The sequence below is a fragment of the Aulonocara sp. 'chitande type north' Nkhata Bay genome, linkage group LG12 (genome assembly GCF_057382095.1).
Source record: "Aulonocara sp. 'chitande type north' Nkhata Bay isolate Kocher_YH1m ecotype deep benthic linkage group LG12, A_spYH_male_GT1.1, whole genome shotgun sequence".
NCBI classification, from domain to species: Eukaryota; Metazoa; Chordata; class Actinopteri; order Cichliformes; family Cichlidae; genus Aulonocara; species Aulonocara sp. 'chitande type north' Nkhata Bay.
The window spans coordinates 13596231-13620351 of record NC_141355.1 but is presented as its reverse complement, the minus strand read 5'-3'; the positions used below and the strand labels follow the sequence as shown (position 1 = coordinate 13620351).

The window sequence follows — 24121 nt, the reverse complement described above, 5'->3', positions numbered from 1 at the left end:
TTGGTTCTTGTGTACTTACCTCTGACTTTTCTCCCTGTTTCTTTTCCTTAATAATGGCTTCTTGACAGCAACCCTTCCACTGAGATCATTTCTGATGAGGCTTCACTGAGCAGCAGATGAATCAACTGAAGGGTCAGAAGCATTGCTTAGGTCCTGTGTCAAATTCTTCCTGCATTTTTAACGCTTTCTTAAAGACATGAATTAGAGAAACTGCTCAGCTGCAGTGGATAACTTTTTAGCCTTGCTACTTTAGGTTTCTGTCTTGCACATGTCCAGCTTCCTCAAATATTTTAAGAACACACTGCATCCAGTGCTGAGACATGCCAAGCTGATTGCTCTTTGGGAATCATGTCGCACTCTTTCTTAAATTTGACGTCATACCAACCCACAGAGCTGGAGTCTTCTAGCCACTCTTGCTTAAGCCAAACTCAAAAAGGTTGCAAAAGCGTACGATATGATCCACGACCCTAACCTAATATTTACAAATGTGTGCAATGATTTGTAACTTTTGAGGACTGACAAATGCAAAGCAATCAAACCACACGTGAAACCATTTTACAAGTGTACGTACATCCAAACCTGAAATACTGGTCGTTTGCGCGCATTTTTTAAGGTCAGCTCGCGAATCAGATAATTTTACCTTTAGAAAACATTTCTGTGCGTACAAATGTCTAAAACTACACGTAACTCTCGCTCGCTTGCTCACAAAACCTTATACGTGCGAACGAATCGCTCGATACGAACAGATCAAGTTTGAGACTAATTTAACGGGGCCAACCTCGCACAGATCCACAAATGTGAGCTGCTTTCAGGTCCCAGTGTAAAACTGGGACATTTGAACTTCAAACACTGTACTTTCTCTCCACGCAGATTAGCAAACACAAAGCTACATGCACTACTAGCAAGGGAGGCTGGTGAAAGAAAATGAAATAGTGCTCCAGCCCTGTTGCATTTGACTAGTAGCATTAAGCTAAGTTGTTCTCCATTTGGCATATTGATTTCTATTTTGACTGATATTTCCAGCTTTCACTCATGGCAGAGGTCAAACCTCACTGCTGTTGTTTTCTTTAATCCCCCTGCACTTTCATCACATCCAGTGGCTAGTGAGCTAACACTATAAATAACACTGAAATTAAATGAATTTCAACTGTATTCTCAGCAAAACTGACTGTCCATTTAACAACTCCACTTTATCTCACATACCATCACTTCACATAGGTAGTTGATACAACCTATCACACAACTCTGAATTATTCTGGCTTGTTTATAATCCACTCTTACAAAATGTTGATCTCAACACGCCCCTCAAGCTTCACCTTCATCAAAGTCAAGAAAAGTTGGTCTGGTAGTTGAGGATACTTATTCCAGCCAATCGCTACTCATCGTTACAGATCAGTAGGGACTATGATGTAAGTAATGCAAGCACTTAAAATAAATTATTTTATGTGTAAAGTAATACATTTAGCACAGTTGAGGAGACTTGTAAGTATTGCTGTGCCATACTGCAAATTTAGTACAGATACCAAGTAAATACAGGGCCAGTATTGCTGATACCAAGACTTTTGAACTTCGAGCCTATCGCGCTAGTATCAGTCTGATACCAATACCAAGACTGGTATCAATGCTATCGATATTTGATCAAACTCTGCTGGTGAATAACACTGACCACAGCAGAGTAAGAACAGAGTATTACCTTTATTGACAGAAAATTGCAGTAACAGGGCAGTTTAATATATTTCTTTAGCACTCCTGACCAGTGATGGAAGATGATCACCACCTGTGGTGAGTCACTGAGAAGTTTAAATATCTCTTATTTATAGTTCACAAAATGTTCATATTTGTATAATTTCCCTTTCAAACTGACAGATGGCTGCTTACAATTCTCAATCTATTCTGTGGAACGTGGGAGATTTCCCACTAATGACTAACAGTAAACTATTATTCAAAATTTGAAAAGGCACTAACCCAAATAATTAGTCAATGCACAAAATACACTTTGTTATCACTCACCATGCTTTAACATCGACATATTGCCACAGAAATTACTCATCTGAACCAACTTCTGTGACCAAGTTAAATCACAGCTCTTAATGTCCCCTGATTTGACATGTAGGATGAATACTTGGGGGGGGAGTCCCAGAGCTCATATTTAAGGACATTCTGTGATATTTCATTCAAAGTACACCTCTGAAAGAGCCTTTGATCTAAGTCAAAGGAGAGAAAAAGAGAGGAAAGGGAAAAAAAGACCTTGCCCTCCAGGGACTCACTTCCACTTTCCTAACTAATCTTGTTTGGTTGATTACACAGAAGACAAGTGCTTTGTGCAAAGCACTCATTAGGCCAGAAGTAAACAGCAGCCTCTGTTTCTTTCCGCTTCTTTTAAACAAACTGAACCTCCAAATGTTTGAAGTGTTATTAGAGCAGGCAAAATACCCCTAATTTTGTCTTGAATAGTCAGAGATTTTATTTATTTATTATTTTAAATATCTGGATAGCCCCTGTATATTTAACTAAGAAGTTTTTAAGAAAATAAACAAGGACAGGACTTTTCATTCTGGATTTTTTATTTATTGCATTAGTTAATATCTGTTTTTTCAGTATAAAATACAAAAATCAAGCAAAAAACAAAAAGGTATCAAAATAAAAATGTGTGTTCCTGAAATATTCTTCCAAGAGTCTTACATTACTGCATGACTCTTTTCACAGCAGTATTTCAGTCATCACACTCAGTAGCTGTGACAAATGCACTTAAGGTTAAGGTTTCATATTAAAATGTCAAGAAGGCACATTTACAGTATAACAGTGGATTCTATGTTACTACATGAAATTCCTAAAGGTCTCCTGAGCTGTAGTAGTTTAACATTCACATCACACAAATAACATTATATATACACAACAGGTGAAAAGGATAAAGCACATACTTGAACATGTAAACACAAAGTATGCCGTCAGTTTACAGAGAAGTGAGCTGGTCACATGTTTTGACACTAAAGCAGCAGTTTGATAAAATTGTGACATGCATCAGCTTACCCAATTCAGGGTACACAGCTGGGACATGGTGCCAAACTAGCACTTGGAGAGAGACAGCCATTCATCTACAGTCAGTTAAACAAACCCCACGTGTGTCTGTGGGAGTACCTAGAGATAACATGTGAACTCCACACAGAAAGGCCCCAGCTAGCTGGTAGACCTGAACCCAGGACCTTCTTTCTGCAAGGCAACAGTGCTAACCAGTGCACCACTGTCTGGGCAGTTGTTGTAGCTTTATTAAATTATGATAAAAGAATGATATGCTCTCGTGTCTGTGTTTAATGTGAAGCAGCAGCCAGCAGCTATCCTAGCCTGGGTTAAAAAAAAAGTGTCTATGGCATGTTTATTACTTTAAACATGCAAGTTATACTTAATCCTTTAATCGAACCCTCAACAAGCACCCAAATCATTTCCCAAAATGTCAAACTGTTTCGTCAGCACAAAAAAATCTATTTAACAGCAATATAGAACAACAGTAATCTGCTGTATTGAACAGACGTGCTCTACTTCAGCATAACACAGAGGCCGATGTTGTTGTGTCTATTGTAACTGGTTCTGTGTGTTGACTGTTGCGTCTTTGTTCAGGGCTGATAGCAATTATGATGTTTTACAGTTAAGAAGAATTGATATATTTTTGCAGTGAAAATATAAACCTTGAAACTTTAGAACCACACAAAACAGACTACTGCTGGACCACTACTCTGTGACCTAGAGCAATGTCCCAATCACATCCGATTAGTTACATGCATATAACAAACAATCAAAACTAAAGGCTATTCTGGCACAGTAAAGTACACACAGACTGGAGCTGACCAGTAGCTAGATGAGCTGTGTTTTGAAGGTAGAATAGCAGATATCCTTGAAGTGGTACATCCCACAATCTTACAACCTACTTCTGTTATGACAAGTATGCCCACCTCTATTCCAGTTTTATTGAATTCAGTCTTCATCCTTAAAACTCATCAAAAATAGGAACAAATTTCAGAGTAATTTCAGGCTCACCAATTTGCAAGACCAATTATGGAACAATTTCAGAATAAAGAATGCTTTATTGTTTCATAAATTTTTTTCAGCTTAAACATTTGATATGTTTTCTGTGTTCTATAGTAATGAAATATGAGGATTTGCTTTTGAATAATTACATTCTGCTTTTATTTTTACATTTTATCCCAACTTAAATTTAAAAAATATATTTTGTCTCTTTATCATCAAATATAAGCACCATGTTTTCACTAAGGCATGAAACTGGCAACTGAGGCCATTAACTCCAAAGGAAAGTGTTAAGGAGCCGAGGAATATTTTCCCCACCAAGATCTGTTGCACTGGACTCTGCTGACCACGAGAAGGAATTCATGCTTCTAATTGGACAGACACGCCCTAACTGCCATAAAACAGTAACAATTAATACTTTAAGATGTTGTCTTTAGTGAGTGATTAAATTGCTAAAAAAGCGAAAAATTAAAATAAAATAAAAAAACATTGAAGAATAGCAGGGGTACTGGGAAGATGAGACAAACAGATCTATATCTATATACACATCTGCTGCTAAGCTTTAGGCTTTGATTATTTTTTCTTTTAATTAAGAAAAGGTATTAATTAACACCAACACTTGTGTCCATCATGTAAATATGCCAGATCTGCTTTTTTCATATGTAGTGAAGTGATGTAAACATTAAAACTTTCTTTTACCGTAAAAATGTATCAATTCCAAATATCAGCTGTCAGTTGGTTGTTATCAGGAGTCATTGTTTTTTTTAAAAATAATAACAATAATGGGGGAAAAGTTCTGCTCAAGACATCCGTCCTGCTGGGTAGAGGCTGACAGTCCTATTATGAAGTTTGTAAAAGTTTCATCACTTCTGACTGCTGTGGAACTGCACACGATGGAATTCATTACTCAAAGACTCCGACTATTATGATGAGTAAAAGTATGAAACCTCCACACATGGCAAGGTAGAGAAGCTTCTGTCAAAACAGGAGAAAGGAGTAGTCAGAGGAACTGGCTGCATATGAGAAACCGCAGATCCAGTGAAGCATTCGGCAGATGAACATAATATATAAAATAGATTCATAAATTAAGAGATGGATGTTTGGCTCAAGAAAAGGAAGTTGTGGGTGTGGAAGTGTTGTTACCTCACAGCAGGTCTCATGCAGGGGGTTTGGTTAGTCCGACAGACAGGCCGACAATTAGTGCAATAACAGCAAGTAGGATCAACAGAGCAAAGGCAAGAATAATGTATTTCTGGCAAGTGAAGAGGAAGACGGTGTTATTTAAAGTTCATGAATGAAAAGAAATGCTGCTTAGACCACGATCTTATATCAAATTTACCTTTACAAAGATTTATATTTTTTAAATTGCATCAAGAAAGAACCAGAAAGGAGCACATACCCTCCGGGATTTCTTCTGGTACCTGACTGCTTTTTTGGTCTCTTCCTTTGCACGACAAATGTATTCAGCTGCATTAGAGACGTTCTTCTCAATGTTGTTAACCATATCCCCCTGTAAATGAATGCAGATGCTTTTATTTATGGCCGGGATGTCAAACCTATTTCACATCCTGGATCACATACAGGCCACTTTGATCTTAAGCAGTAATTTCTATAGTAGTGGAAAAACAGGAACTTTATGTCCTTTAATTTTGTAAATAGTGAATGACAGTTTGGGGGGGTACACCTCCTTGCTGGACAAGTCTTAGTGGCCACAAGCCTTATGTTTTACACCTCTGATTTGATACTGGTATTTGTGCTATGAGCTCCATTCTAATATACCTAGTAGACAATATTAGAAACAAGTTTTAAAAGAAAAATCAACAGATCTGCTTGTGAAAGTTTCCACTCAGATGAGGCTCTTACCTGAGTTTCTACCAGCATTGCCATGTCCATGAACATCGCATGGAGCTCCCTGATGCTCGTCTCCAAGCGCATGATGTCCTGGTGTCGTGACTCTATCTCGTTCACGACTTGCCGTGTGATTTGGGAATCAGAAATGATCTGAGGGAGAAAGATTTAATACCTTCAAAAATCCATCCAAAATCACCCCATCGGCACACAACCCCAACTGCAAAAAAGATTTACTCATCAGCCACTAGATGGCAGTCGTGGCATTTTACCAAGCAAGCACATTAATGCTGGAGAAACCGTACATCAGAGGTGAAGATGGATGGATTTCCACTTTCTAACATGTCTTCTAGTTCTTCATTGGTGGTCACTCTTCCAGCTAGAATTAAACAAATAAACAAAGAATTCAAAATTGTCTGGCAGTTTTATTTGATTCATAAGTTTTGGCACTCCTAACAAAAGTGACTGTTTTGGACCATGTGTATTTGCTCCCACCCATGAAAGTAATATGCCTTCATTTGATGTCATTATGGAACTGAGGAAGAATCCCTCTGAATATATTTTATTTCTTTTGCCCCATCTCTGCCTGCTGCAGCTGTCAGTGGATTCATGCCAAAGGGTTGCATAAGAGGTACCGAAATCTACAAACCCCACCCCCCCCAAAGCTCCTGAAACAATCTCTACAAACAGAGGGCTTTCTTTTACAGCAACCATGCCTCCTGTTGTAAAGTACTCTCCCTGGAGAGAGAGAGACCGCTGTGCAGGTGCTTACTGTATATCGCACACCTTTATCGGTGGCTGTTCCTCAGAGAGACACTCAAAGCAAAACACACCACGCGCTCAGCTCATCGCTACACATCAAGGCTTTTACTTGTGAACGGTGTCAGTTATTGGTGTTTGGCGACAGCACAAACTGAGTCTGGTCAAAGACAGGTGAACTACTGTTGCACAGGCCGCTGAGTGCTCTGCTCGTATCCCGGGCAACGCAAACACAGAGAGGCGTCTCCAGTATCAGGCTCGCCCGTCTGCAGAACTAGAGCCTCTCATTAATGCCGGCCGCAGGGACTGGCTCTGGGAGTCAACCCTTTTTTATTTTTTGCTTTTCACTATTGTTACTCACATATACTTAATACAATGGATCTGCCTGTTTGTTACAGGGATACTGAACAGTGAGGACTTAACACAATAAGCAGAAAGCAAATTACAAATCTGGAGTTATAACAAATATGAATCTTATTGTACCTAAACAATCATTTCTATCTGATATAGAATATTTGTTAATGAGACTACGTTATATGTTGCTAATACGGGAACCATTTTTAGTACATTTCTTTCCAAAACACTGGAAATTTATTGTCTGGGCGTTGCAGAAACCCTATACTATTGCTCTTCTCTGTTTATCAGCACTAAGGCTGGTGTCCAGAGAAGCAGAGAGGAAGCTGGTGCGGTCTGTTTCCTGGATCCTGCCCTAACACAGCTTGAGGGTTTTACTTCTTTTGTCGCCCTTTTAGCACTACTTTTTTAAATTTGTCAAAAGAATTGAAAGTGTAATTAATTTCAAGTCCTGTATGGTCTTCCATTGGTAGTTAATGTAGCCCATTATTCCTGGGCTTATTCCGATACAGGAGTACAATTATTTGTCACTCACTTATCTCCAGCTGTCTCTGGATTCTTCCTTTGCTTCTTTCCCTAAAGGACACTTGAGTCTCGTTGTACTGGGTCATGACCTCCACAAACTTCCTGGAGAGCACAGTGTGCTGAGGACAAGTCAAAACACAGGGACACAAAGTGATAATGTGCTGCAGGCTTTCCAGACTTCTGCTTATCCAGCTCAGGGTTGCCTATCCCAGCTGTTTTAAGGGGAGCGGCAGAGTAATCTGCCACAGAGGTAACACATATAGTGAAAACCATTCACCCTTATGTTCACACCTGCAGCCCATTTAGAAACAGTCCATCTAACCCAGTGCATTTCTTTGGACTGTGGGAGGCCAGAGTACCCAGACCGGATTTAAATCCAGCTCTCTCTTGCTGTGAGGCAACACGGTTAACAGCTGGACCATCATGTCACCCTGCAAAGTTTTAAGACTTAATACCTTATAATTCAGAAGTACAAGATACAAAGTACACGTTGGAAGTGTTGGAAGGTTATGATACAGTTTTTAAACTAGAGAAATATACCATCAACAAAATACAGAAGTAAAGCTGAGAGCTGGATAGTCAGAAGTTATTTTGTCTGGATTTATTTATAATAAAAACAAAACAGCTTTTATCTGTATGAAGTTCTGCATACAGCTGACAGAGTAGTGCTTGGGTCGTCGTGTGATCAGGTATGTGATAAGTGTGCGTGTGTGAGGAGATCGTGACCTGTGTTTTCTGGATCCTGAAGTCTACGGAGGCCCTGTTAGCAGCATCGTCTTTGGGCATGCTCAGCTCAATGGCTGTGAAAAAAAAAAGTAAAAATGACATTGTTACACAATTTGAAACACATGAAAGAAATGTGGACGACAGCTGAACTCACATTTTAGTTTGGTTCGCACCACATTGGCATTCCCTTTGATATCATTGGTGAGTGCAGCCAGCTGATCCTTTGTCCCTTCGCACACAAACAGGAGATGTGTTAGATTTGAGTTTGTTTAGAAGAAAAGTCGTCATCCAGGTAATCCAAATATTTGATCTGCTCTGATTTCAGCTGGTCACTTGGCAACGACCCCGAGGCAATAATGGAGAGGTTACAAAATAAAGGACAATTTCCACGTCATGGACACTGTTATGAACTACATTAACTGATTCCATGGCAAAGTAAACTGAGTTATCCTGTGACCAGATTTTCCACTCACACAGTAAAGAAGGCTAGACACTGATTCTGATCTAATTAAAGGATCAGTCATAATTTAAAACCATTTGGAATTTGTAGAAATTCTTTTTTAGTAAAACAGCATGTTTAAATCCCTGATTAAGTCCTGAATCTCACAGTAGTTTGTCAGGTTTGATGCAAATTTGAGTGCTACTTCCTTCACAGGTTTCCGGTCTGCCGGCCATTCATCGCAACTAAGGAAGGAAGACATCTGAAGCACGTTGACTCTGTGCCCAAAAAGACTACTTCCATCCATGCATTTCTAAAAATAAAGCAATAAAAAAAAACCTAAAGGATGTTAACATCCTAAACGACCCACACTTACTGTCATCTGTGTTGGGTGCCGACAGGATCATACTGTGGATCTTCCTCACTTCTTCCACTTGTATGGCGATCTTATCGATGACTCCTCTGACTTCTTCCACCTACACCAGCCGATAAATAAGCAAAGAATCCATCCGTGTCCTCAATTATTATTGCTTTTAGTCTTAATACACATTCTGGAAGTCACAGTAGTACACACCCTTCTGAAAAAGCTATCCATGAATCCATCTTGGTTAACTGTAACTGCAACATCCTCTTCTGTTTGTGAAGCGGCCTACGAGGATGAAAATGTGTTTGAGTGACCTTTTTTTTTTTAATGCCGCCAGGCTATTTCATGTCACGATCCACGAAGTTGAAGCTAAAACAAAAACACTTACAGCGGTCAGTTCAGCCAGTCGATCCTTCATCACACCGGTCAGCTCGTCTCCCGCTCAGCTAGTTGTAAAGCATATGCTGGCTCTATCCTGTACATCTCCATGTGGAGAGGAACATTGCCGCGCAGTCGGGTCCAGGTGGCTAATAAAAATAGATTTAGTTTAATCTCTGAGATCCAGGCCCACGAGGTTGTGAGATGACAGTCGCAGAAATAGGAAGTCAGTGCCACAGGTCGAGCTTTGTTTGATCAAAACTGGGTCCAAGACACAACTCAGAAATAAACCCAGAAGGGGCTGTTCCTGTTTCAACTCTGCCGATATTCCCCGCTCAACAAGTGCATCGGATCCGTAATAGATCCACAGTAATATCCCTCTCCCCGGGATACGCCTCTCTCTCTCTCTCTCTCTCTGTCCCTCTCTGTGAGGTCTCTCTCTCTCTCAGATGACGTTGATGGAGAATCTGGTCCTCCCTTAATCGCATTTGAACTTTATGATAAATAAACTAAATGGCTGCAATCATATTTCAAAAGGGCTGAACTTGGTAGAACTATTACACAAATCTGAAACTATTTGAGGTACCATTGTCAGACTTTAATCTTTTGTGGCATTTCTGAGTTTATTGTAAATCGATTTTTTTAATATCAATTTGTTTTCTTTATTTAATTTTTTTTAGACAGCAACAACAGTTTGCGGTTACATGAAAAGGTTTTTTATAAATAATATATAAGCGCTGCTGGATGGCCGCTAAGCTATTATTCACCTGGCCACACAGTGGCGCTGTTTACCCGCGTAAATCGACTTTTGGAGCCTTCGACGGGACTCCTGATGACTTCCCCATATGTGGATGTCATCCAAACTCTAAATGCCCAACTCTCATTACGCATTTCACAAACCGAAATTACCGAGCCAAAAGTCAAACAAGGGCCCACTTCTCATCTGACAACAACATAGGTCTTGTTTTATGTTTCCACTTGGAGTGCTTTGAGTTCTTCTTTAATACTGATCTTATTTACAGAACTTTCATACTTTAGTGTGTGTGTGTGTGTGTGTGTGTGTGTGTGTGTGTGTGTGTGTGTGTGTGTGTGTGTGTGTGTGTGTGTGTGTGTGTGTGTGTTGTTTAACTGTAACTCAATTTGTTTTTAAAAGGGGTTTCTGCTCCTTTCCCACATATCTAGGCATATCTGTGCAACTTCGCAGATAGCACTCAGCGTATTCCTATTATTCCTAGAAAGGTTTTGCATGCTGTTTGTGTAGCTACTCAGTCATCCAGGTTATTGTAGTCTTCAGAGCTTGAAAAGAAAGAAAAAAGCTAGACAACGCGACTCTCCACCAGTTGTCGGAAGAAGCTTGCTCGAAACGTCTTTAAAATCGTATGCTATTTACAAATATTTTGAATACAAACTCAGATGTGCATCTGTGGATCACACGGTGCACACCCTGATCTCACTCCCCGTGCAATCTCCAATTACGCACAAGTAACGCCTTTTACGCATAAACTTTACCGCCCCTTCTTAGAAGATCCAAAGAAAATGACTTCACGTTTTGCAATTCCCACGTTCAGTCCAGCAGCAGCCCAGCACAGCTCAGCGGAGCTCCTGTACTCCTTGAGGCTCCCAGATGCAGGCAGAGAAATTCTAAGAAAACGGCTTTTTAAATTTTCGGATAAATATTAAGGATTACAATTTTCTGGAGTTGGGCTTCAGTTTTTATCATGAAAGGACAACTTCTGAAGTTTTTCGGCCTCATGCCACAACTCTAAATTGAATGCTTTATTGAGTCAGTGCTTCTATTTATTTTCTTTGGGTATTTCTAACCTTGGACAAATGGACTGATCCGAAGTTTTATTTTTATTCTATTGGTACAATGAGCGGTGCTTATTGGATTCATCTTCACCCGTGGAATTAAGTTGTTTCAGAGATTTAATGTTATATTTTGCAGAGACTATGGCATTTTGTTTGCGGATTCGCATTTTTACAGCTTTTGTCTCCTTTATGAAGGTAAACTTAAAAAAGGCACATCATGATGAAAATGCCTAGCAATTCCTCCCATGTAGCAGAACGAACTGTGCACTGCAGACTTTATAAGTTATTTTTAATTTCTTAACAGGTTTATGCTCAAGTGGCGCAAGCTCAGAAGCATCCAGGTAGTAAGAAATTTCTGGACTGACAATTTTCCTGTGTTTCCAGTTGCTAGATTAAAAATGAAAAAAGAAAGAAAGAAATAATTTGTAAGATCCTGTTTTACCATCTGCTAATTTCCATGCCAGAGGATGTTATTGCTTTGTTTACTTCTTCTGCTTAATCAAAATAGTCTGCTTCATAAACAACTTTTTTCCAGTTGTTTGCATCATTATTATCATCACTGTCTTTTTAATCCACCCCAAACCCAAAATGTAGTTCTGGGAAAATAAATTCTGATTAATGAGGCAGTGCTTGATTGGATGAAAAGCCCTTTCTGGATGCCTGTTTATGCTTGACTTGTCCATCCAGGCCTGGAGATATTGGACACGGCCTCGCATTACTGGCCGCTGGATGCAGTGGAAGGAATCCATGAACTGTGGGATCATAATGGAAACAGATCAGGTTATATTAACGGAAGCAACATAAGTATGTGAATATGAAAACACCTGTTCGATTTAAATGTATTTTTACCACCCATCTTCCAGCCAAAGCTATATGATTTTGATTTTAATGCCAGATTTATGAGTGAAATTACAGTCAATTAAAAAAAAATAGGATTTAAAAATGCTGCAGTACATCGTTTACAAAAATCTATAGTTTGGAGATGACATTTGCCTAATTTTTAATTAAATATCATTTGCAGCAGTGTTGTAGATTCCTCATTCAGTGAAAGATTAAAGTTAAAGAGGGATCGGGTATAGACTTGGGCATGATGTGTGAAGTCACACTGAGTTTTCTTTGACCACTGCCACCTCGCACGCTGGTCACCATCACTCTGTCTCATACCTGTGCATCACGTCCCTCCCATTGCTTTCCTTTCACTGTTCTGTCCTCTGTTTTTTTGTCCGTATTGGTGTGAATCACTTTTTTTTTGTCTCTGTTGTTTTTGTCCAGCTATCAGAATCCACAACCACACTGTGCTCCCTTCTTCCCATAATTCTTCCTATGTGTACAATGACTCTGCCTACACTAACATTTCTGCAATACTAGGTGAGGATCCATCACTTTTCCTCTCACTGAAAATCATTTGTGCATCACCCACTGCCTTCTGTTGTTCCCTCTGTATTGCCACACGGTTGAGCTGAGCCCTCCACACTTTTCTCCCCATTCAGTCTTCGGTTCTTGCAGACTGAAATGAGGACTTCTTGGTATGTTGATGATAAGGGATTGTTCTTTAACATTAAATAAACCTGAAGTCAAGTAGGAGACTTATTGACTGGCTTCTGACATGAGATGCAAGTAAAGCTGCAAAATCTTTATGTTCATCATGCAAAACAGCATGTGGTTAGATGACTATAAAGTCACTTAAACGGTTACAACACCTTCCTGTTTTTAAATGAAATTTTTCCTCTAAATTGTGCTTTTCCCAGACATTGTTGAAGGAATGGTCAACAAGGGCATCTTTCTGAATGGAGATAACGGTGGCACCTTTCTTCACTTTGGAAACTACCAGAACACGTGCATTAGTGACCCTAATTTATGTGGTCCTGAGGGTGAGTGCACTGCACTTAATCTATAATTGAACAAGTTATCGTTTAGCTTGTAAAACTGTTCAGTTCCTGTACTGACGGCTGCTGGGTTTTCATCATCCCCTAGGCATTACCTTCTCCTTTTTTTGGAAAAACCACGAGTCAGCCTCCCGCTTTGCTGTCGCTTCTGGAGGAAAAGTTATCTCCAATGGCTTCTCAGTCTACACAAACCCTTTAGGAGGATATGTGGAGTTTTACACTCGTAGCAACAAGCACAGATGGCGGGCCAACATCGACGTTCCAGGTACGCTTAATACATTTCCTTTCACATAGTTACATTTCCCACAAGGAATCTATTTTGGTCTTGAACACACCATAAACTAATGGTTATATAATTGCATTCATGACTTTGTTAACTGAGACCAGATGTAACTACGGACAGTTGATTTGACAAAGATGGGGGTAGATTTCTCAAATCTTTTGCTGTAGCACTAAACATACAATTTTTTGGAGATGGCAGACAACATGTGCAAAATAATGTTCGGTGTTTAGTTTTGGTGTCAAGTTAGATGAGATATGAAACACAATAAAAGTCAGAGTGTGACCAATATTTTGAATTAATTTCTGAAAATGAAATTACTTTCTTTTCTTTTTTTTCATGAGATGGGCTGATACTGTAAACAGTTGACAAAATGAAATAAACCATGTGAGATTCAACATTACGTGAAACTTTTACCAATCGCTATTCTCTTCTCAAATGACTTGTGTCATCCTTGTTTTTCCTGCAGTTACTCAAGGTCTTGGTCGTAACTCAATTTTGATGCTAGTGTTCGGTTATAAAGATCCAAACGTCATCTGGTTCTCATACAATGACATGTTGAGCCTTGGGGACATAATGTCAAAATATGTCACTTCTCTTTCTTCTGATTTGGGAGAAAAGGTTTTTGTGGGTGAATGAGTAAGACTCGAGGGCCTGTGTGACCCAGTGTGTGATTGTAAGGTGAAAGTTAATAATATAAAAATGTACATTTAGAAGTGAATGAGAGACTTGCAAGCTGAGCTTGGTCTTTGGTACATCCAGTACTGCTTATATTGCAACCACAAATGACATGTGTTTTGGTGGTTTTGGCTGTCTGGCATGTGTGACGGGGAAGGCATTGTCTTTTGGGACTTCTCTATTGTTTATTAATTTCTCTGTTCTTGTGATGCACAATTCATTGTAAATATTGGCTGGAGTTTTTGGTTTGTGCAAACCATAAAATCTAGCATCTGGAACTGAAGGAGTAATAAATTACTAAATCAGTCAAAAGATTAAGCTCGATTAATTAATGGAAAAATCAAACATTTTAGTTGACAGAGTTAATTCAATTCAGTTCTGCTTTATTTATAAAGTGCCAAATCACAACAACAGTCCCCTCAAGGCGCTTAATGTTAGTTGAGTTTTGGTTCTTCGCTTAAGACAGCGCCATCAGCTGGTCAAAATGTAAAATTGTGTAGTGTTCTTGCTATTCTAACTATTCTTGCTAAACTAACCCAGCATCTTTCTGAACTTAATAGGCTATCTCACAAAAGCCATGTATCTATGTTCAGCCTCACATAGCTGTTAGCACGGCTAGGAACTTGTGTTTAAGACACACACAAATTCTATTCAGTTCAAGCCAATATTGTTTTTATATTCTCGGGTAGTAGAACAGGTCACCTACAATCTGGAAGGCTTGCGGGTCGATCCCTGGCTGCTCTCCGATGCATCCATGAGTTCAAATTTGCAAAGCACCTGGTGACAGCGGGAATGAAAAACTCCCTTTTAACAGGAAGAAAGCTTGAGCAGAACCAGGTGCAATGAGGGACAGCTATCTGCTGTGACTGGTTTGGGATGAGGGGAGGGAGACGGGCAAAAAGACACAATTTAAAAAACAAATATTAAATTTAAAAAGCTAGAACCAGCAAATATCAGTGTGAGTTTCATTTGATGAAAGCTACTGTGCATTGAGAACACGTCATCATTTACTTTCTGGGTTAAACCAAGCATGAAACATGGTGTCTGCAATATCAGTCGCTTTAAAAAGGCGACCAATGACTGAAAACATTTGCAACACCACACACTCAGTGTATTTTCCCGCTAAACGTATTCACACATGAAAAGCTACAATACCTAAAACATTATAAAGAAATCCCAACAATCAGGTAACCCCCTGTGAGCAAGCACTTGGCAACAATGGGAAAGAAAAAACTTCCTTTAAACAGGAAGAAAGTTCTGGCAGAATCAGACTCAGGGAGGGGTGGATTCAATTCTTCAACAATTGAGCGTTTCTTTCATTTTATGTTTACGTTATTAGGGCCATACTGGACCCACATCCTCTTTACATGGACTAAGAAAGATGGCCTGAAGGTCTACATCAATGCGACCCTAACTGCTGAGAACAAAAACGGAAGCATCTCAGAGGAAACCTATGGAGACCCCTACCCTGACCTCGTCATTGGAACTGCCAACAATAAGGGATATAGTCACTATGTAACAGGAGCGTTTGATGAATTCGTCATCTGGGAAAGGGCCCTTTCACCTGAGAACATCTCACTCTACTACAATGCAACTATAGGTAGGACCTGTCTACTATTAAAAAAAACCTCCTGACATTTTTGAAGATGCTGATTTATTAAAATGCTTCCTCCCTTTTGGCTTTTCTCTGAGGAAATCATGGGTTAAAAAGCAATTTCCGTCTTTATCCATGCTACATTCCATCCACAGAATTCATGCTTAACAGAAGCACATCAAACCATGCAAATATAGCCTGCCTCACTGTCAAATGGCTCTTCTTGCAGAAACCATTTTCATGACCTTCAAGTGCCATGGCTTCCATAGTTTTGCCTTATAAGTATTTATAAGAGTGCAAAGACCTGAGTTGAGATGCAGGGGCCAATCATTTTAATATAATGTGACAAGTTACAACACGCTAGGACAAAACACCCAGAAGCTTTTCTGTTTTTGTTCAGTAGAGAGCCATAAAAGGACACAAAATGGCATTTATGAGAATGTAGAAAAAAATGAACATTCTGCTTTGTGGCGCTTTATATTGTAAGGTAAAAACTTACAATATGAAAACAGAGAAAACCACAACAATGAGCTTTGGCAACATTGGGAAGGAAAACCTCCCTTTTAACGGGAAGAAACCTCTAGCAGAATCAGCTGGGGATGAGGGGAGGAAGACAGGATAGACTTTCTGTGGAAGAGAGCAAGAGATTAATAATAACTATATTACAGTATATAGTTATGATTATATTTTCTAATATAAGATATTAGAAAATTTCATTTTAATCTGAAAAATATTCGACACTTAATGAAATGTACCTTTTTAGCTGAGCGGTTAAAGCATTTTTGGTTGCAGATAAGTCTTACCGATCAGTAAAGTTGAACTCCTCTTGTGTATGGTGTTGATATATAAAGACTGCTACAGAGAATTATTTTGTGGTCACGATAAAGCCAGAGAGTCTTGATTTCTTTATTACCCGACAAGAAGAGCCTGACTGTTGTGGTTACAGAGAAATATTTTTACCTCTGCAGAACATGCATATAAAATGCTGTATTGAACTAAAGAAGAGCTGACTAATATGTCTAATGTACATCCATATATGGTGTTTTTCTGGTAGTGGCTTAGAGCTGTTTTTATTAAATGACAGCAAATATATAAAATGTGTTTGAGCCCGGTACAGAAATTAGTGGCAGACTATTATGTGGTGGAGTATCCCACTTTTGCGGAGGCTGTAAAATACCTCCTCTCATGACCGGGCATTACACTCACACTGTAAGCTTGAAGGTGATAAAATCCAGCCACACTACTGCAGCCTGACCCAGCTGCATTCAACAAAGGACCTAAAAAAAAGTCACAAAAAGGCAAGGCTAGACTAAACCATGATTAAAGAGAGGAGTGATGCTAAGCTATACCGTGTCCTGTTTCAACCCTTTGTATTGTCTTTTCTAGCTTGGGACATGGTTTCTAAAACAACACCTAGAATCTCCAAGGAAGTGATCTCAACTACGCCAATGGCCGTAAGTGTCTCAGGGTTTCTTTGAACAATAAAAGCATAGTAGAGGGGACAGTAGAGGAGGGTCTCGCCACAGAACACCAGTGAAAACTAAAGCCCTAAAAAATTGGTTTTATATCATTAAACAAATTAGATTATTTTTGTAACAGAGAATGACTGAGCACTCAGTATCTTGTTAGCTGTACAGAAGGTAATTTTAGCTCCTTGTTAGCAAACTACATTTGTTAGCTACTCACAGTTTGAAACCCCAAGAGCTACAAATCCATGGGCTTCAGTTAGCATGCTAAATGTTAAAGTTCATGATAACACAATTAGAAAAATGCTGTATGTCTTTTTGGAAGGACTGCCAGGAGAAAGCCTCTTCTCTTAAAAAAAAAAAAAGAAAAAAAAATCATGGCGGCTTGTCTTTGGTTTGCAAAGCTGCAAACTAATCATAAGACTTCTGGAACAGTATCCTTTAGATAGATAAGATAAAAGTGGAGTTGTTTGGGCAAAATTCCCAGCGAGACGTTTGGCAAAAACCAAAGCATATCAGCACAAACACCTCATACCAATTGGCAAACACAGTGTTGGAGGGGTGATGATTTGTGCTTGTTTTGCAGCCAAAGGACCGGAGTGCCTTGCAATTTTTTTAGTTGACCATGAACTTCTCTGTATACCAAAGTGTTCTAGAGTCAAATTTGAGGCTAACTGTTCGACAGAAGCTTTACCCGAAATGGATCGTGCAACAGGATTACAAGCACAGCAGCAAATGTACAACAGAATGGCTGAAAAGAAAAGATTGACAAATACTGTACAACGGTAATTTCTCAGTTTTGGTATAGATTAGGATTAATTTATTGGATGTTAAAAATATAGTACTCTTACAATGTGTGGGTGATGAAACCCCATCTCTGTACCTCAACATCATTGGAAACTATTACCAGAGCGTCTTTGAGCCAAAACACATATGAAAGTCAATAAAGAAGTAACAATGAAGGACTTTTAGTTGAATGCACACAAAGAGTTTATTTCCTGTTGAGGCATTTTTTTTTCTTTTAAAGACAAATGGAAAAAAGCAAATAGATAACACATGTGAATAGAAGCAACCTTTTTATCGAAAGGCTTTGTTTGTAGGAAACAACTAAAGAAATAGAAGATGGTAGGCAGAGTCAGTCAACAGTGCACACTACAGCGCACTCCTTGTTGGGCACTAATCTGAAAAAGACCAATGCCGAAACTCTGGTCCAAAGAGTTTTCTCTAAATTCAAGCTATCAGTCACTAAACATCCTGTGTATACTGGAACTCGCTGCTCCTGGCAGTAAACTTCATTTGATGCCCGATGTGCTGTCTCCCCAGAGAGCCGCTGATATGAGTCCCCCTGTCATCAGCAGTCTCCAGGAGGAGCTCCGACCCACAGACTTCTTGCCAGTGCAGAGTTTCCTGAAGACGCTGCCCAATGGAACCATTTCTCGTGATACTGCGAACAACCTCACACAGGTCTTGAAACACAGTCCAAAACACATGTTGCTGTTGCAAAACCAATTCATACACACAGATACAATACCCACCCATGCGCATATGATGCAACAATTCTATGATGTTCATTTTCTTCCACCCAGGGTTTGCTCAAAAGTGTGGAAGAAGTGCTGTCTTTTCCTGGACTGACAGAGGTAAATGGGTTCACTCTGTAGTTGTGCAGTATCCAAACATGACGAAATGTAACGTATGCAATGTGGCGAATACGTTAATGTAACACACCGAGGATATCTGGATGTTTAAAACTGCGTAACTGACTATAAAGATTTTTGCTTCCTCCACTGTGCAATTGTTATGGCCAAATCACAAACACAAGAGAGCGGTTTCAGTACACTGGGTGTTCAGAACAACCTTGCTTGTTTTTGTAAGAGCAAGCTGAAACAGATGTTCACATCAAACTTGGACAGTAGATACAGTGTAGTGAGTGAGTTTGAGCCAACCGAATTATCAAGTTTTTGTCAGGTTTTTTGTCAGGTTTACAGTGTAACTCTAGACGGTGACACTATCACCTGTTTTTATACTGTGAGCAGTACTCTCCGTGACAAACAACAAAATCAGAAACAGTGAATCAGTTGTCAACTTTTTCTCGTTGGGTCATTGTTCTCTAGCAGCAGTCCACCCCTGTGGTCAGCGGACTGGTCAAGACAGTGGACAGAGTGATGGAACATGTAGTGACTAACCTGGAGGACAGCCCGAACTCTCTCATCTCCCTGGATGGAACATCTTTTGTTGCAGGTCAGTAAAGTGTCAGGTTCTCCATAAAGTAAGTCATTGTTTGTAGCTTTTGCGGACTCCAAGCCTCAAGTTGACATCATTAGTTTTGTAATCACGTCAGGCCAACATTTGTTCAGAGAAGCACAAGTTAAGCTTCTCCACTTTTCCTCTCCTGAGTTTTTTCCTCATTTTTTATTACTGTCTCTCTCCCAAGGGGTTGTTTGATGTTTGTGATTCCCCCCGACAAAGCAAATCGGTCTTGTTACTTGCTTGTCACTTTGTTTTTCTCAACAGTTCTCCCTTTTCTTAACCTCTGACCTCCACAGATTACTCTCTGATGAAACTCCCACAGAATTTTGAGCTGTCACATTACCGCTTCCCCACAGAAGGCAAGAGCTACATCTCTGTGCCTGGAGAGGCGTTCGCAATGGAGTGTAAGTACTAGCACTACAGCCTCTGCATGTTCACTGACAGGTGCTCATCGACGTGCAAGGAGAAACTTTCGGAGGATTCTTTGCATAGACAGACCAGTAGCTGGGTTTGAGTGTGAATACCTCACATTAGCCGTGCACTGATTCTGCCAAGAGAAAATTGTCCAGCTGGGAGACTCTTGTTACCGGACGGTAATTTATTATCGTAAGATTTAGGACTACTAACATGGCATACAGTTAAGGACAGGAGTGCCATGAGAGCTTTTGTGTGGCTTTATGGTGTACTGTAGAAACCCAGCTATGACTTTAATGTTGGCAGTTACCCTTTTATTCAGAACAGAAAGAATGAGAGAGAGCGCACTTTTTCTCCACTTTCCTCCACCGTTAAAAGGAATGGATCCACGTAGTGGTGCAAGGGAGAGCAGTAATTACAGTGGGCATTAAAACTCTGTTTGTTTGACTTTGTGTTTAGGTCAGATTCCCTTGGCTCCACCTGGCTCTCGCATGCACTGAGTTGCCATACAGAACGAACTCTTAATAATTAGTTAAAGGGCTATTATCAGAAGTGGAATACATGTTATTGCTTAACACATTAGAGCCAGGAACAAATTAACTCTGAATACCTGGCTGCCCATAGTGCTCCAAGGACAGATTTTATATTCTAATTAAGAACAGAAAATGCTGCATATTTTGCGTTTTGTTTTTTCTTGTTCTCTCGCTCTTCTGTAGGAGAGTTGTACAAGTGTACTGGCCCAGTCTCTGCTGAGGCTCACTGGGATGCATTCTGTTGTAATATATATATGTATTCCACTACAGATTACAGAATACATGGCCCAAAATGTAGTTTGAAGCATATTCTTAACTTGATGTGAGTAACGTATTCTGATGCTGTGTGAATTATTACTATTACTGAAGGCTACTTGCCGCCGAGCTAACATTGTTAGCTAGCGTTACCTGAGTTCATAGAGCGCAGACTGTAGACTTGATGGATAGCATTAACAACCTGCTAGCTGCAAACGATCACATGCAGTTCTGAAAACAATACCAGCTAGATTTTTAAATCTTAATATAAAATGAGTAACATTAGGGTGGACTTTAGGTAAGGCTGCACTTTTTGCAGTGATCTCGCATAGAAAACTCTTTCTGTATCAGTAATATGTTTTCTTTTTGTCTGCTTTCAAAACTGCACACGATTATTTGCAGCTAGCAGGTTGTAATGCAGCTTTCAGTAATAGTAATACATCACACAGCAATGGTACATCGCAGATACTGAAGTGGCACATAACCCAGGTAGCTACTACAACTAAAACAAGATAGCTGCAGTAGGCTAACCTTAGTTTTTAAAAAAGAACTTACTCCCAGATGTTTCTTTAGGTTGGAGTCTTTTGAAGATGAGAGCAGCTTGGTTGCTGACAAACAGAGTTTGCATTGCGCAGTCAGATTTCCGGTCAGAGCCTCTTATTGCGTTTTTTGTTTGGGTTTCCACTGGCATGAAATTACCAAAATTAGAGAGGAGATAGAGAGGAGATAGCCTAACATATGAAACAGAAAAAGACCACCGTGTAATCCATTGATTTTAACAAAGTAACTGTATTTCCAATTATCACCTATTTAAGCAGTAACTGTAACGGAATACCGTTACTCATATTTTGTATTTTAAATACGTAACGCCGGTACATGTATTCCCCAACACTGGATGGATTATATATTTATTAACAGTTTTCTGTTGCCTATCCATATTGTTTGACATCTGCTTTTGTTGTTCTAGAGCAGTTCCCAAGTGAAAGGCCTTTGAAAGGAGGAACAGGGCCATTAAGCATTTCCTCCAATTTCATTGTTTATCTTAAAGTATTAAGGTGGGACCGAGCTGAACGATAGGTCAAGTCAGGGGTGGGGGAGCAGACCCCCAGCTCTCCTGGTGAAGTCATTTAGACATTTCACAAGCTTTCCAACATCCACATGGGTTTGCGGCAGTCTTGCTTTTCACCCCGGTGCGAGTATAGGACTGTCCCATTAGCCCGCCGGTGCCACCACACTGTAGCAAGCCAATGTTAATTAACTTGCCTTCTTTGTGAGTGTTTTAGCAGCACTGCTTTACATTCCCGGCCCTCAGCTCATTTCTTTCACATTCAGTCTGCGCGTGTTGTCTTCTTCTCCTCAGCTCAAACCACCATTGTTGGCCTTTTTTATCACAACATGCACAGCTACTACAAAGAGATCAGCCCTGTGAAGACCAGGTAAGATGACACAGCATGCTACCAAACGTGAAAAGTAAAATCTTGAAAGGTCTAACTAATAATAAACAGCAACAAGAACAAAAGCGCAAAGTCAGGGACACTGTCTTTGTACTTCCTGTGTGGGAAATGGGTAAGCTGGCACCAAAGGCGCCCCTGCTTCCTGAATTGCAGAACAGCTGATGCCCCAGGCCAAGGCCTTATCTGTTTTTTTCTCTCCTATCTCTCATCACACCACTGAGCTCTGATACACCCTGCTATTAGCTCTTTCACTTACTGTTCCAACACTGGATCAGCTTGTTCCAGCTTTTAACTCAGTTTGACATAACGGTGATTAAGCATCTTGTTGTTCCCCACTTTTGCATCCATCTAAATTAAGTCAGAAATGTTTATGGCAGTACATTTGGAGGCTGCTAGGCCTCCCTTTGTATCGTAAGAGGGAGACGATGTTTGTGTGACCGCAATGTCAAATTGGGGTCACATGATCATCTTGAAAAACTTGTCATGGAATAATTCTGGCACTAAGTGTGATTCATTAAACAGACAGATGGTTAAAGTCTCATCTAAATGTCAATGCTCTGGTCCTGTGTTTAACACGTATGTGGGAATGCCAGTTGCAGATAACAGTGGTGATAGATGCTATTGTGAAGCAAGAGATCTGGAGTACTTCTCCTTTTAACCAACTATCAACTTTGATCCACTGATGAATTTGTAAGTTTGCTCACTTACCAAGAAATGAACATTTTTATGCAATCCTCTTTTAATGAAGAGACAGATAAGCTTAACCAAATATCCAGAAAACAGAAACGCATTATATAAAGGTTATAAATTGATTTGCTTGTCATTTCCTGAAATAACTATTCGATCCCCTACAACCCAGCCACAATTCTTGCTTAGACTTGTTGTGTGCCCACAGTCATGCACGGAGGAGGAAACATTAGGTAATGGATGAGGCCATGTAATGTAAAATCAGCCAGAACACTGAGAATGGGTCATGGATGGGTCTTCCAGCATAACAATGACTCCAAACATACTGCTAACTAGCTACTCAAAGGAGTAGCTAAAGAAGAAGCATATAAAAGTCAACTGCGTAGACGGCCTTCAGGCTTAAGTCCTATAGAAAATTTGTAGAGGAGCTGAAGCTTCAAGTTAGCAAACGATAGCCAAGAAACCTAAAGGATTTAGAAAGTTTCTGTAGAGAGGAGTGGAACAAAATCCCTCCCGAGATGTGTGCAAGCCCGGTGACCACCTACAAGAAGCATCTTACTGCTGTGCTTGCCAACAAGAGTTTCTCCAACAAGTGCTAAGTCATGTTTCGCCTGTGGATCAAATACTTATTTCACTCAATGATTCAATGTCTTTTTTTTCTATATTTTGGTATATATTCTTGCTTTCTCCATTAAATTGAAGTTACTATAAAATTGGAGATGTTTCATTTCTTCGTAAGTGAGCAAACTTACAAAGAGTTGGGATCTGCAGGGGATCAAATAAATCTCCCCCCACTGTATGTCTGCCATTTCTTTCCGTCTCTTTCTTTTGTATGTTTGTCTGGCTTTCTGCTTCAGTTTCTTTTTTAGATTATCTAAGCCAATTCTCCCCTTTTTATCTCTTAGGATTAATGAAGCAGCTGATTACAAGGATCACAAAATCCATGTAGCAAGCTGTCTGATTTCTTTGAAAGTGGAGCCTCTGCCAGCCCTGTCGGTCAACCTTTCTGGAGCGCCACTCATAAAGATTGTGCTCACCCATGTTTTGGTAAGACTGTAATTTGCATGTCCCATTTCTTCCTCTCTGACTCATTTATCTTTTTTTTCCATCTTGGTGAGTAATACTGGGAAAACTAAGAGAGTTTCTGCTTGTCTCAATTGTTGGGTGTGGGATGTTATCAGAGGGGAGAGCTCTGCCTATGGTTTCGATAGCGGTTGGATCTCTTCACATGAAAACTGTCGGCTCTATTTTTGGTATATGCTTATGTAAGACGATGGCTGTCCATCACTGACTGACTGAGGTTTGCGCAGCTGGGCATTTACCAGCACAAAGAGCGAAGCCTGGTTTGGTTTTCATTAGGCTGCCTAGCATTTCCCTTGCGGAGCATTTGGCTTCTAGAAAGCGA

General features: G+C 39.9%; 3 protein-coding genes across 7 annotated transcripts in view; 1 reads left to right on the top strand and 2 right to left on the bottom strand.

Annotated features, from left to right (window-relative positions):
• The window catches only part of rimbp2b (RIMS binding protein 2b), a 118156-nt gene extending 117441 nt beyond the window's left edge, over window positions 1–715 (bottom strand). The window contains exons 1-2 of the mRNA XM_086313647.1: window positions 572–715; window positions 20–125 (exon numbers count right to left, since the gene is read on the bottom strand). The gene's annotated coding sequence lies outside the window, so the exon portion shown is untranslated. The remainder of the gene's footprint in view (window positions 1–19; window positions 126–571) is intronic.
• A 1831-nt stretch (window positions 716–2546) lies between these two features.
• stx2b (syntaxin 2b) lies at window positions 2547–9769 on the bottom strand. 3 transcript variants are annotated; one of them, XM_086313641.1, is made up of 11 exons: window positions 9424–9769; window positions 9246–9320; window positions 9048–9147; window positions 8387–8461; window positions 8233–8306; window positions 7517–7625; window positions 6174–6247; window positions 5884–6021; window positions 5420–5530; window positions 5164–5272; window positions 2547–4995 (listed from the first exon to the last, which is right to left on the bottom strand). In XM_086313641.1, exons 1-10 carry the CDS (start codon window positions 9451–9453, stop codon window positions 5177–5179), a joined length of 882 nt encoding a protein of 293 aa, XP_086169767.1. In that variant the 5' UTR covers window positions 9454–9769; the 3' UTR covers window positions 2547–4995; window positions 5164–5176. The 3 variants fall into 3 exon arrangements, with proteins under 3 accessions (XP_086169767.1, XP_086169770.1, XP_086169768.1); XM_086313644.1 differs by lacking the exon at window positions 5164–5272 and having other exon boundaries at window positions 2547–4992; XM_086313642.1 differs by lacking the exon at window positions 5164–5272 and having other exon boundaries at window positions 9424–9767.
• Window positions 9770–10982: 1213 nt separating this feature from the next.
• adgrd1 (adhesion G protein-coupled receptor D1) overlaps window positions 10983–24121 on the top strand; it is a 41449-nt gene continuing 28310 nt past the window's right edge. The window contains exons 1-14 of one of the 3 annotated variants that reach the window (XM_086313639.1): window positions 10983–11417; window positions 11527–11563; window positions 11910–12026; window positions 12495–12590; window positions 12971–13093; window positions 13197–13373; window positions 15406–15666; window positions 17047–17114; window positions 18450–18590; window positions 18713–18763; window positions 19241–19364; window positions 19670–19777; window positions 21936–22011; window positions 23622–23763. In XM_086313639.1, coding sequence (XP_086169765.1) covers window positions 11343–11417; window positions 11527–11563; window positions 11910–12026; window positions 12495–12590; window positions 12971–13093; window positions 13197–13373; window positions 15406–15666; window positions 17047–17114; window positions 18450–18590; window positions 18713–18763; window positions 19241–19364; window positions 19670–19777; window positions 21936–22011; window positions 23622–23763 — 1596 coding nt within the window. In that variant the 5' untranslated portion in view covers window positions 10983–11342. Of the gene's footprint in view, window positions 11418–11526; window positions 11564–11909; window positions 12027–12494; window positions 12591–12970; window positions 13094–13196; window positions 13374–15405; window positions 15667–17046; window positions 17115–18449; window positions 18591–18712; window positions 18764–19237; window positions 19365–19669; window positions 19778–21935; window positions 22012–23621; window positions 23764–24121 lie in introns of all 3 variants that reach the window. The other 2 variants (XM_086313638.1, XM_086313640.1) reach the window with 2 other exon arrangements.